A 12,440-nucleotide genomic window follows, 5' to 3' on the forward strand; every position below is an offset into this window, starting at 1 on the left:
GCTTCAATATTTCTTTCTGAAATTTCAGCTCCAATAAATAAAACGAAAATAATTGACCACAGTGACCAAAGACTGAAGTGTGGTTAGAAAACATTAAGCTACCGTTAAAAACTGGTATAACCGTATAAGTAATCAATCTCTACAATGACAATGGATATCAATCAAGGAACTTCAGCAAACGCATGCAAACCTCCACTCTCCATGCCATATCAAGCTAATAAGTATTGACCAATTGCAATCCTCTCCCTCTTACGAAACCAACACAAACACAGACACACACAGAGCAAAGAAAAAGAAAAGGGAAACCATGTTTAGAGATTATTACCAAATAAAGAAAAAGGGTTTTTTTTTTTGGGGGGGGGGGGAGGGGGATACTTCTAAATCTCTCAAAAATGCACTTATGCAACCATGACCATATACTCATCACATAACTTCCACTTCTCTGTTTAGGTGTAACACTTGTGAGGCTCTATTCTATGAGCACTGTGCGCATATAACAATACATTAGATGACGTTAGATGATCAGGCAAAAAAAAAAGTTTGCAATCTAAAAATAAAAGAAAACAAAGATTTGCAATTTACCAAGGGTTACATTATTTAATAAGCAATTTATCTCACAATTCACGCTAAAGATGAATATAATAAAGCTCAAACACGTTTTGACTCACTAACTCTAAGAACGACAAAAGATATCCCGTAGCCTACAGCCTCACTCTCTGGCTTGCACAAGGCACAAAAGATTCACCAATGATGCACCATATAATTGCTTCCATCATCTTAAAGGCTGAGATATGCTTTATACCCCTGCCAAAAAGGGATTACTTACCTCATAAGGGTACATTCACATCAAAAACTCCTACTAACACAATGCTCATGTACTCCCAAAGAACCAAAACATAGTTCATTAACTTTAATTAATAAATTTACTTTAAGCAGGAATCTAGAAAGCTTCAGAATAATAAGTCAGCAAATCAGTGAGCAGTCACAGTAAAGAGTGATAACCTATTTGCAGCCTAATACAGAAAAGTAAACCGTAGTTTCTATCTATTTAACTATAACCCCCATCCCAGTACAATTTTATTAAAATGACCAACAAAAACACTACTCAATTCCAGAATGATCCACCACATAGTGCACCCAAATTGTGGAATCAAGCAGTATTGGGCTTAAAAGTGTAGCGCTGTGGAAGGGACAACGGACCTTTCCTCGAGTCATTGTCATCCAGCAGCCTTTGCACTCTCTTGTTTCTACAGTACAGCCTATCAAAATGCTTCACCTGCACCTCCAAAGAACCACACAATCAACATGAATTAATCAAAAAATACTTCAAATTGAAAATTTGAGAACGAAAATTCAATTATCGAGAAGAAGATTTAGGTTACCCATGAAGCGCGACAACTCTTCTCATACTCAACCCTGGATGATTTGCACTCAACCGGGTACAAGAGCCCCACGCACCCAATTTCGGTGGGTTTCTTATCAGATTCTTTCTCAAAGCAAGCATAAAAAGCATCACGAGCCTTCCAAAATCCATCAATTTCAGAAATCAGAGTCTATAAATTCATCTAAATATTTCAAAAAACGAATAAACAAAAACAAAAACTTAATTGAAAAGAAAGAATACCTTGTAGCAAGATTCTCTGGATTTTGAGAGAACGTCGGTGTGAATTTCTACCGGATTGTTGGAGGCGTAGGTGCCCATAGTCATTGTTAGGTCTTTGGATACTGGAGAATGCCTTCACTGTTTTACTTCCCCTCTTTTTGTTTGGAGAGCAGGGCAATCAACGATGGGAGGAGAGTAGATTCAACGAAGTTGGGCTGGGCTTTAATTCTTCTAATCCATTAGTGATCCTATATGGGCTCAACTGGTTACAGGCCCATATATTTATTCGTGACATAGTGGGCTGGATCTAGTCATGATTGAATGGCTAGGAAACTATATCAGATATGGGCTTGGGCTTAGGCTTGTCATGCCCAGTCCATATATGACTGATCCGCTTTCAAGGAGCCCAATCCATATCAGAAACAAAACTACTCCAACAAAATTGGACCAAACTTCGCCAAGCCCAATGCACAATGACCATTAGATGTTTTTTTAGCGACCAACACATATTGGTAAAGCTGGATAAGAAGATAAATAGTTTCAATAAACACATCATATTCCGCCAATGTTGATGTTAGCTTGGTGGCAAAGTTCATGTTAGTAATGTTCTCCCACTCATGCATGAATTTGCCTGACATGCGTAATTTATCTTTGTGGACTAGTACACAAACCCAATGAATTTCTCCAATGTGCATCCAAATAATAATAACAACAGATTCCATCATAAAAACACACATCATATCTCATATCCCAATTAAAAGAATTGTATGGAATTACAAAACCTGTGTGATTTAGATTTATATGATCTAGTTGGATATCTAATAAATGCTGGAACAATAGGACACCCATTGACCCCTTAAAATGATCTATTTGCAACGATCTGTCACTTCAGTCATCAATCAAACAACTTAAAGTCGTCTATAAAAATTTTGAAAAAATCTTGTAGTCTCAAAGTTATCTTATCCTAAGAACATACAATTGATTGACAAATGACAAACAAATACTAGATTCATCGAATGAAAACGTCTATTTCAAGAGTCATGACTAAGAAGATAAAACGCTAGTTGCCCCAATTGACTTTACATTTTTTTGAGGATGTAATAAAGAAAAATGTTGTCAACATTGTTCACACCGAATTGGGCCATGTCGGATCAAATAGGGTATATATATATTTGCAGTTTCATAACAGTACTGTAGACGACTCGATGTGAAGATTATATAATTTCTAAGATCGTTATATTTCGTCTTTTTTGTAAAAAAAAAACACACTTTAGTTGATTAATAATGCAGATTATGGTAATAATGATGTTTTGTTTATGTATAATTTCCACCCTGTCACTTTACTGAACTGGAAAGAAAAGGCATTATTATCTTCAGAGACCTGTAACATTATATTTAATAAAGAAATCAAAAAAAAATTGAAAGTACTATTGGAATGTACTACTAATCTTCTATTTTGCATTGTAACTTGTGAAATGTACTTGAATGGCGTGTGTTGTGTTGTGTTTGTGCTTGTGCTTGTGCTTGTGCATGCTTTGACATGGGGAACCAGCTAGGATCTTTAAAATCTCGCAAAAGAGACCCTATTGCCATATTCTCTTATTGCTCACAATCCCTTTTTCTTTTTTATTCAACATCATGACCACTACTGTACCGAGTTCATATCCACACCCCAATCTTCTCGTGATAAAGGGTAAGGGTAAATCTTATCAGTTGATTCTTATAAAAAAAAAATCTTATGACTAAACAATTACTCGTAGCTTCCTCGATGAGGTGACATCGTTGCTGCTCAGGGCCCCATATTTTTTAAAAATATCAGTATTATATAACCAAAATTAATTTAAATAATATATGATATTTTGAAGAGAATTCCATTTTTAGACTTCGCATAAGATCCCATAAAACTTAGGTACGTCATTGCATACCAGCACGCTTTGAATGAGGGATGATTGCATGAGCTAGAAAATTAAATACTGATAATTCAAAAAAAGTATTCTCTAACAAAAAATTAAATTGATATATTATTTAATTGAATTTGGATCACTATAATACTGATAATTAAAAAAAATATATATGAGGTCCTGATCGACGATCCATGTCACCTCCCCCAGGAAGTAAAAATTTGAGGGCTGATGAAGATTGGAAGTTGTATAACTAATTAATTATGACTAATTCCACACACTTGAACTTGATCTTAGCTAAAAGCGTTAAAAAGACTAATTCGTATCCTTGTCGTGTTTAGGTCAATTTCTACTTCTGGTTCTGGATGGACCCCATCGGGCACTTGATGTGTGATCCAACGATTGGAAATTCTCCTCCAATCAATTAATTAAATAATATCTACAAAGTCAAGCCGTCAAACAAGCCCCATTCACACCATCTTATCTTCAGCCCATAACGAATTGACACATCACAATCACTGTCCCTCCCCGTGTTCTTCACTTCTTCTTCTCTCTAAAACTCGTGTTATGGAGCATATGAATTGATTTTGTCCTTGAAATTTCCTTCCATGGCCAAACCCAGTCACTCTTAACAAAACACACCAGCTACTCTGGATAGTCTCAACTTCACCCAATCGAGAGAGGAGTACAAAGGTGGTTCCTATCCTATCGTATGTAGAGATAGAGAGAAGAAAAAGTAGCAACCCTAAAAATGTTGTTGTGTCCGTGACTCTGTGGATTCTTGGAATTATGGTATACATATAGGTGTTTTTTCCACAGATCTCTAGAGAGAGAGTGACAGAGAGTTGCCACAGATCTCTAGATAGAGTGAGAGAGAGAGGGAAACAAGAAAAACTGACAGAAGAGAGTGAGCACCCTCAGGCAATTGTACAATGCATATTCTTTTGCCGGTGCGTGCTCATTTCTCTTTCTGTCAGCTTTAGTTTTCACTCTCATCAACAACAACAATACGCAGCAGGTGTCCTCTCTCCCCTCTTTTTCCACCTATACAGCTGTCGCTTCCCTTCTCCATATATACTCACAAATGGCTAGTACCAGATGGTTTTCGAGTGGCTAGTACCAGATGGTATTCGAGGCGGTGACATATATGAATCGGAAGAGGTAAGTCTGCTACTGCCACCAATACTACTAGTCTTCGCTATTTTGATGTCGTTTTTTGTTTTTTAGTTCATCAGAGCAGCTTGACTCGTCGACTATTTTATAATATAATACTTTTTGTGGTAGAGCTGTAGTGAACAACAGTTGTACCCGGAAACTGGATTAGCGTGACTTTTAATGGTCCTTTTTGTAAAAAATTTGTTGACGATGATGCGGTACTACGCTTCCTCCGGGCGTTATTCCGCCCATTTAACGGAAAATGGTACTTTTTTTCTTTAAAAACAATGTTATCTAGGGTTTTTTTTTTAATAACTCTCTCTTTTCTTCTCCATTAATTGTTCTGGAATGCGAGGGGAGGGGTCTGTTTGGTTGCTGTAAAGTCATATCACGCTAAATCTGGCACCGATTTTGGTTTTTCTTGTATTCCCTACGGGATAGGGTTTCGCGTACCAGATATTTCGATTTTGTTTGATTACAGTACTGACGATGCAGATTGTTTCAAGTTGCGAATACTATTTGGGGCTTCTCGATTTGGTTTTGTTGACATGGAAGAGGAAGAAGAAGAAGAGAAGGAAAGTTCGGGAGTTGATCTCACAAATATGGGAAGTATATTGTGTTTCCTCTTCGTGTGCAGATCATAATCACTATTTGGCAGTCATGGACACGGTTTGTAATTAGATGATGCATAATCAGCTGACTTAATTCTCTTGATTTTTTATTTTGTTTCCTATTTTGTGCGATCTGATTTTGGTTTTTCCGACTCATTCGTTTTTTAGTGTTTTCTGTCTCTTTTATTTAAAATCGTTAACATGGTTTTGTTAATTGTACAAGACACACTTGATTGTTTGGGCGGCGAGAAACAGCTTCTATTTGTTGCAGCTTATTCTCTCTCAGGTATGTATGTCTTGGTGATTAAGTTTTCTATTGCATGTTTAGCATCAGTTCTCATTATTTTTATGTGGAGTGTCAAATGTGTTTAATTTTTCATCTTAGATTTGGAAAAAATCTGCTTCTAATGGTTGGTTAGTTTTACATGATTTTGTAAAACTTCGCTTCTTTTACACGTTGCTGTTTTAGGAACCCTCATAGAGCCAGTCCAGCTTTGGGATTCACTAAATTAGATAAGGTGACCTCTTTTCGTTCGAATTAATTTACAAATGCTGCTGGTTATAAATGTATGTCATGGATTCAAATTCCCCATTGTTCTGTTGGTAGGTTGAGATAATTGACATTTTTATATGCCTACTGGAATTGGAAATATTTGAAATAGCTCCTAGATATGTTAAAGAGAATATATCGTTCTAACACGGGGAGTTTGAATTTGGAAAATGTTAAAAGCTTTCAAGAAATAATGTGATGACGTTATTTTATTAAAAAGGAAGAAGAGAGCATAGGCAGTGCCTATTGTTTGTGTTGATTTGAGTTCTGTACCCCAAGTTAAGAGACAGTGAATAGCAGTTATATTCATGATTGATTTTCCTTAATTGGTTCTGTGAGCATTTAGTGTGAAAGACAGCGTGTTTTATATTGCATAGGATGTATGCGTTTTATCAACTTGAAACATATCGCAAAAAATTTCTTATCCTTAAAAAGTATTTTTGTGCATAGAGTACTACCTCAATTAATTTGAAGTGGTCATAATATGATGAATAAATGTTGTTGTCTTGGCAATGAAAAGGCTTGCCATGATGCTGATTTTGACACTTTAGTAGTGCTGGTACTCTCTGCCAATCTACCTTTGCAATGTATTCTTGTAGATGCCACACATCACCACATTTCTCATGCTGCTTACTTGTAGAAACCGCAAATGTTTTGTGTCATCTCTTGCTAGCTACGCATCATTGATTTTTGTCAAAGATATAAACATGTTCTGTGCCTTAAGAAGGAGCAAAATGATACTTTAAAGCCTTAATTTACAGGATTCCATGATTTGGTTATATAGGTTTATAAACGATAAGTTATTTGAACAGTTTTCAGGAATTCTTTTATGTGAGCTTGTTAGAGTGGCTTGTAGAAATAGAAACTATTTTATGTAACAAAACGATTACATTGAGACAAGGTAAATTATAAATTTAAATATTTATTTATTTTACTTGAACATGAATCAAATTGCTCAACTGCAATGCTTTGTTAGGTCTTTTTCTATTAGGTGACTGTTTAGTTTTTTGTAGTTGTCTTACTGTCCTTATATAGTTTGTTGTGTTTGTCTACGTCTTGCCAGGCTTATGTCTCCTTAAGCCTTTTGTCTATGCCTTTGATCAATAAAATTCGAACTCCGTCATAGAGAAAAATGATATTATTGAATATTGATTGTCGCATTGTTAAGAAGTAGCTGTCATTAAAGGGATGTAATGGAGATGAAAATGATCAAGACTAGTGTGTATTGATGTCCGGAGAAATATTTGCTAATTAATTTAGAATTAGCGCTAATTGAAATTGGAGCAAAAGAAATTGATTAATATTTGCTTCAAGATATAGAATGTGGGAATCTGAATGCCTTGATGTAGAAATTTTAAGCACAAAATATCTAAGAATAAGTGAGAGAGGTTAGAAAAGACTCGAATAAAAGTTATTTGAACAAATATAGAAATGAAGTTGTCAAACTTATATGAACAAATAGTTGTCAAAATCACCTCTCAGGCAGGAAAAAAGGCGAGATGATAAGTTGGGCCAAATTGGGGTTCAAGATGTGTTCTTAAGCCAAATTTGAAGGTTTAGAATTGGGTTACATAGATCGGACAAGCCCATGTGGTTTGGAACCAAATTTGCTCCTCTACCATCAGTAATTAGAAGTGTGAAACGAGAAGAAAATCAAAGCAGAAACGGTATGCATCATTGACTGAAGAGCAAAAACACTATCTCGCAATCTCCTCTTTGTTTTGCTCAGTAAATCGAACAAATCATCCTCGGTAAGGTCACCTGTTCCTCTAAAATATAGAATTTTGATGTATTTTTTTCTTTCTCGACTAGATCTTGCCCTTTTAATCCATTTGAATTTCAGATTGTACAGGTTACAATGTACACTCTCTCTCTCTCTCTCTCTCTCTCTCTCTCTCTCTCTCTCTATCTCTTATTTATCAAGCCTTTTCTATTTTTTTTTTTTGAACCAAACACACACACACAACAATAAACCTAGCAATAAATCTAGGTCTTCCCTAGTTATTTTTATTTAATTAATTTTGAGCCTAGTGTCTCTCAATCGAGCCTCTTATAGTGCGCCTTGGGCGATAGGAGCCATTTGCTCCTTAAGTACACATCTAGCATTTACAACTATGTAACTTTTACATTAGTTTTTTGTTGGATCGGTGGTGATGGTTAAGGCTGTTGTTGCTGATAATATGCTTACTTTGGAAATTGAAGTGTCCTTTAAAAATCATGTGTAAAATAACTATTTTTTTTTCCTGAATAGCTTGGTTTTGTGGAAGACTTCGGTGCTAGTTCTATTCAGTATTTCATACATATATGTGGTAGGATTGTTTCACTTTAAGGTCGTGCAGTGTAAGATAAAGGAATACATGCATTAAGAGTATGATATGGTGTCAACCTTCGCACAAGCCTATTGGTGGCCTACTTCTTATTGATTTGAATCAGCTGGACAAGATACCGGGTTCTATTCTCCCCCTCCGTTCCCCCTCTCGCTAAAAAGATCATAAATTATCGAGAAAAAAAAATGGAGTCAATCCTTGTCAGTCCGTGAGTACTTCCCAATTGTGTGTTCTTGTTTACCATATTATGATTTTTGGCTGAAGGTTTATAAGAACAGTAACCGGTTTGTGACATCTGCCAGCTTGTCTTGTCACTTTCTTGGCAGATCTATAAGTTCTTCTCTCTATATCATTCTTGGGGGAGAGTTTGACCAAGGTTTAGTGCATGCCCTTCGTAGCTCTGTTTATTGTTTCCAGTTTTTCCGTTCTTGTATTTTTTACTGGATCTGAAAATGGATGTTTGTATGGCCATTTATTGTGATATGAACTGGAGACAAAATTCTTAGGTACGCACAAGTGTGTATGATCTCTTTTCTGACAAGTTAATTGAGAAAATTGACAGCGATGAAATGAGATTGTCTCTGAAGGGCTTTCATCCGTTCATGCCTCGATAGAAATGTAGATGACTATCTGTTCACCTTCATGCATAAGTGTGCATCTTGTGCAGGATGTGAAGTGAGATTGTAAAACTAATAGTTGGACAAGAATTTTTGGCCATTCATCTTGGCTGTTTATGTGTTTCAGCTGCAAAGAAAGTACACAACATTCTTTTTCTAAAAGCATTGAAATTTTCACCATATGTCTTGAGTATCGCATAAGGTACTTCTTTTGATGCAGTCTTAGGTGAGTTTAAGGAGTTCAGTCAACCTAAGCATTTCCCACTAATCAGGTATCTGTTTTGTTTCAGCTCTACTGGGTTGTATAATCTTATTGTGAACTAAGTGCACCTGGCCTTTGTGTTTTTGTTACATCATGAACTTTTCAGTAGTATCCTTGTCTTAGATGTCTGTCTTATTGGTAATATATAGTTGACATATCTCCATGCTTCCTTATCATTAAAAAGGATGTATTTGCATTGATGCCTTCGATTTTTTTTCTTTTGGTAATTGATTGAATGATTTGAATAGGTCACTTTGTTTGTGATACTCCTTTTGCCAGCCTGCCCCTATAATATAAGCCCATTTTGCCCTTAGTAGAAAATCTGGCTTCATTCTTTTAACTATCTTGCAAGCAAAAGTCTCAATTCTCGAGAGAGAGCTCAAGTCTTTGGGACTAGTTTTGAGTTCCAATTTTCAGTTCTTGGATGATAATGCAGGCATATGACGTATGCATAAGCATTTACAGAAAAGGAGGTTCATTAGTGTCAATAAATTTTGTCGTTCAGAAAGTTCAAGCTACATAGGCAATAATCAAGGAATAGATCTTATATCTTGTGAAGGAATAGGATTTTCGCAGTCTTTCGAATTTGTGGTTGTTAACTGAAGTTATCTATTCCGTACTCATACTGACTTGATTTCAATCTGGAGTTTTTCATACTTTCATATCATTAGAAAAAGTGAGAAATATGTAGTGTAGCATGCTTGATCTTTGCCACATTATTTCAGTCACTAGGAAGTTTTGATGTGTTTTCTGGATTTTGTACATGTATTTTGCTTGTCATATTGACTGTTTTGATGTTTTGGGTTTACAAAAGCCACACACTTTTATTTTCCTATGCCATTTCTATCTTACCGTTGCAGTAAAGTCCATGGCTATGATATGCCTTTATTTAAATGTCAACTTTACCTGGTTCTGTCGGATGAATTGTTGTATATTGTTTGTTTTCAGATTTCCAATGGAAGGAGAAATGGAGTGCTTGATTTCAAGTAGCATGGTTTCGGATTCAAATAGCAGCACCCATCAGCATCCTGCAAGCAAAGAAGGCAGGTATGTTGGCAGTAGTTTAAAATTCAAAGGTGTGGTACCACAGCAAAATGGTCACTGGGGTGCACAAATATATGCTAATCACCAAAGAATTTGGCTTGGAACTTTCAAAGCTGAAAAAGAAGCAGCTATGGCTTATGATAGCGCAGCAATCAAACTCCGCAGTGGAGATTGTCACAGGAATTTCCCATGGACCAACATCACTGTCGAGGAGCCAAAATTTCAGTGTCTCTATAGTTCTGAAGCAGTTCTTAACATGATAAGAGACGGTTCTTATGCATCCAAGTTTGCAGATTATATAAGGACTCGTTCCCAAAGCGTGCAGGCCGGAGTTGGTCTTAATCCGGCAACAGCGCCTGGCAATGTAGGTGTATTATTCAAACAAATGTTCCAAAAGGAACTCACTCCAAGTGATGTTGGTAAGCTGAATAGGCTAGTCATCCCAAAGAAATACGCTGTTAAGTTCTTCCCAAATATGTTTCAAGATGCGGAAGAACTTATGATTGATGGGAAGGCGGGTGGCGTTCAGCTAGTTTTCTATGACAGGTCGATGAGGCAATGGAAATTTAGGTATTGTTACTGGAGCAGCAGTCAGAGTTTTGTGTTCACTAGTGGTTGGAGTCGATTTGTGAAGGAAAATCACCTAAAGGCTAACGACACAATCACATTTTATAATTGCAAGGCTGAAGAGGCAGGTGCATTTTTCATGATTGAAGCTGACAAGGTTGAAAGTAACACTGTTACTGGAACTCTGAAGATGTCCAACCAGTGTGTGGAGACTCAAGCTGAATTGCAGCTCGGCGGAGTTGCAGATAAAGAATGTGGGAGGGTGGTCGAAGAAGACGAGGAACCAATGCAAGCTGAGCCAACATGTGATGGTGAGAGAAAGTGTTTAAAACTTTTTGGAGTACATATCATGATCTGAAGGCGAAGTAGGTGTTTTGACACTGTTGACATCTTTAAAAGGGTTGTCCAAAGGTTTGGCCAAAGTATTAATATGGCCAAACCATATTGTTTCGTAATTAGTTTCTTTTTTTTAAAAAAAAATTATAATCTTGGTTGCCAAAAGTTTGGCCAAAGTATTTATATGGTCAGAACTTATTGGAAGCTTTTGATAACATTGTTGGGAGTAACATTTGTTTCTTTTTCTTTGATTTCATTTTCTTCTTATCGTATAAGGTGATTTATTTATTTGAATAAAGTATTTTACTTTTTATGTATGAGGTATTATCTTTAATTAAAAGAAGAAGAAGAATAGAAATAGATCAATAGACTCGAAGTGCATTATATTATTTAAAAGGCCAAGTACAATTTGCAGGCCCAGCTATACGTCAAAGGTTTGAGGCCCAGCAGGCTACTTTCAATTCATGAACCCTATCTAAGTTGGTCCAATTACAGTTAAAACCTAAGCCCAAAGCCCATGAACCTTCATAACAATATAGCTCGCCCAAAGAAGCTCGTCCGTCAGATGAGAAATATGCTGCATTTGCAGACCTATCGTCTACTTCCGCCTGTGAGGTGTTTCTTGCGAAATCTTTTACTGGATATGGGCCTGGAATGTCCAGCTATTAAAGGTTAAAGACATTGGGCCCATTATAGGTCCATTTGACAACTACATACTTCCGTACCTTAGCATACCTATATAATGGGCCCCATCAATGTTGTTTGAAGAATCAAGAATGTTTTGGGCCCATGAATATCGGATGGTCAATATACACTAATTACTAATTAGGCTGGTTTACGAGTCATAGACGTGTGGGCCCGTGGCGTCCTCAAGCTAATCACCTACCCTACAGCAAGCATTTCATCGTCAAATCTTGTCTTTCTTGTGACAAAGATTAATTATGACAATTAAACAATGATCTGTTAGATTTCATCATCAATGGTAGTTTATTGGATTACTCGTATTATATTATATAGTTAGAACATGTGTTCAGTGTTAGAATTGTAAATGTGCAACTTAGAGGTCACACGTTCAATTCTTGAAAACGGTCTTTCTACATATTATAAGATATGCGTACATCTTGCATGTCCCCGACTCGACATGTCCCAGAACTATTTTATTAAGTATGTATTTGTACAAGGTAGTGTGATTAATTTTATTTTGTATAGGAAATGCCGCATTTAGAATGCATGATTGTACTTAAAAATCAAGAAGTGTTCAATTAATCAATGATACTATAATAATCCAAAAACTTTATTGCTGATAATGTAATACATCCATATGTTATGATAAATAGGCACGTGGAAGGTCTCAAAATGAACGTCATAGCTCCATTAGCTTGTGACCATCAAACCGATAAAACTTTCTTAAATGAGTAATTGAATTAACTTAGGAGATGAAGTTGGCCAGAATTTGGTGTATGAATT

The 12,440-nt window shown here is 36.2% G+C and overlaps 2 protein-coding genes across 5 annotated transcripts; one reads left to right on the forward strand and one right to left on the reverse strand.

The window, feature by feature from the left end:
- Positions 1–554: 554 nt before the first annotated feature.
- LOC120006307 lies at positions 555–1,786 on the reverse strand. 2 transcript variants are annotated; one of them, XM_038856311.1, is made up of 4 exons: positions 1,625–1,786; positions 1,383–1,520; positions 1,201–1,276; positions 555–804 (listed from the first exon to the last, which is right to left on the reverse strand). In XM_038856311.1, exons 1-4 carry the CDS (start codon positions 1,706–1,708, stop codon positions 797–799), a joined length of 306 nt encoding a protein of 101 aa, XP_038712239.1. In that variant the 5' UTR covers positions 1,709–1,786; the 3' UTR covers positions 555–796. The 2 variants fall into 2 exon arrangements, with proteins under 2 accessions (XP_038712239.1, XP_038712238.1); XM_038856310.1 differs by lacking the exon at positions 555–804 and having other exon boundaries at positions 877–1,276.
- A 2,813-nt stretch (positions 1,787–4,599) lies between these two features.
- LOC120006367 (AP2/ERF and B3 domain-containing transcription factor At1g50680-like) lies at positions 4,600–11,243 on the forward strand. 3 transcript variants are annotated; one of them, XM_038856384.1, is made up of 3 exons: positions 4,600–5,556; positions 5,740–5,788; positions 9,975–11,229. In XM_038856384.1, the coding sequence occupies exon 3, from the start codon at positions 9,982–9,984 to the stop codon at positions 10,993–10,995; it is 1,014 nt and encodes a 337-aa protein (XP_038712312.1). In that variant the 5' UTR covers positions 4,600–5,556; positions 5,740–5,788; positions 9,975–9,981; the 3' UTR covers positions 10,996–11,229. The 3 variants fall into 3 exon arrangements, with proteins under 3 accessions (XP_038712312.1, XP_038712311.1, XP_038712313.1); XM_038856383.1 differs by lacking the exon at positions 5,740–5,788; XM_038856385.1 differs by lacking the exons at positions 4,600–5,556; positions 5,740–5,788 and adding an exon at positions 7,813–9,036 and having other exon boundaries at positions 9,975–11,243.
- The last annotated feature ends 1,197 nt before the right edge of the window (positions 11,244–12,440 follow it).

Source organism: Tripterygium wilfordii, chromosome 9 (genome assembly GCF_013401445.1).
Source record: "Tripterygium wilfordii isolate XIE 37 chromosome 9, ASM1340144v1, whole genome shotgun sequence".
Lineage (NCBI taxonomy): Eukaryota > Viridiplantae > Streptophyta > Magnoliopsida > Celastrales > Celastraceae > Tripterygium > Tripterygium wilfordii.

Excerpts from the sequence above, each read along its gene's own strand:
- LOC120006307 (XM_038856310.1), bottom strand. The coding sequence starts at position 1,708 with ATGACTATGGGCACCTACGCCTCCAACAATCCGGTAGAAATTCACACC. Across the intron at positions 1,521-1,624 it reads CCAGAGAATCTTGCTACAAG|GCTCGTGATGCTTTTTATGC; the intron begins GTATTCTTTCTT and ends GGATTTTGGAAG. Across the intron at positions 1,277-1,382 it reads AGAGTTGTCGCGCTTCATGG|GTGAAGCATTTTGATAGGCT; the intron begins GTAACCTAAATC and ends TTGGAGGTGCAG.
- LOC120006367 (XM_038856384.1), top strand. The coding sequence starts at position 9,982 with ATGGAAGGAGAAATGGAGTGCTTGATTTCAAGTAGCATGGTTTCGGAT.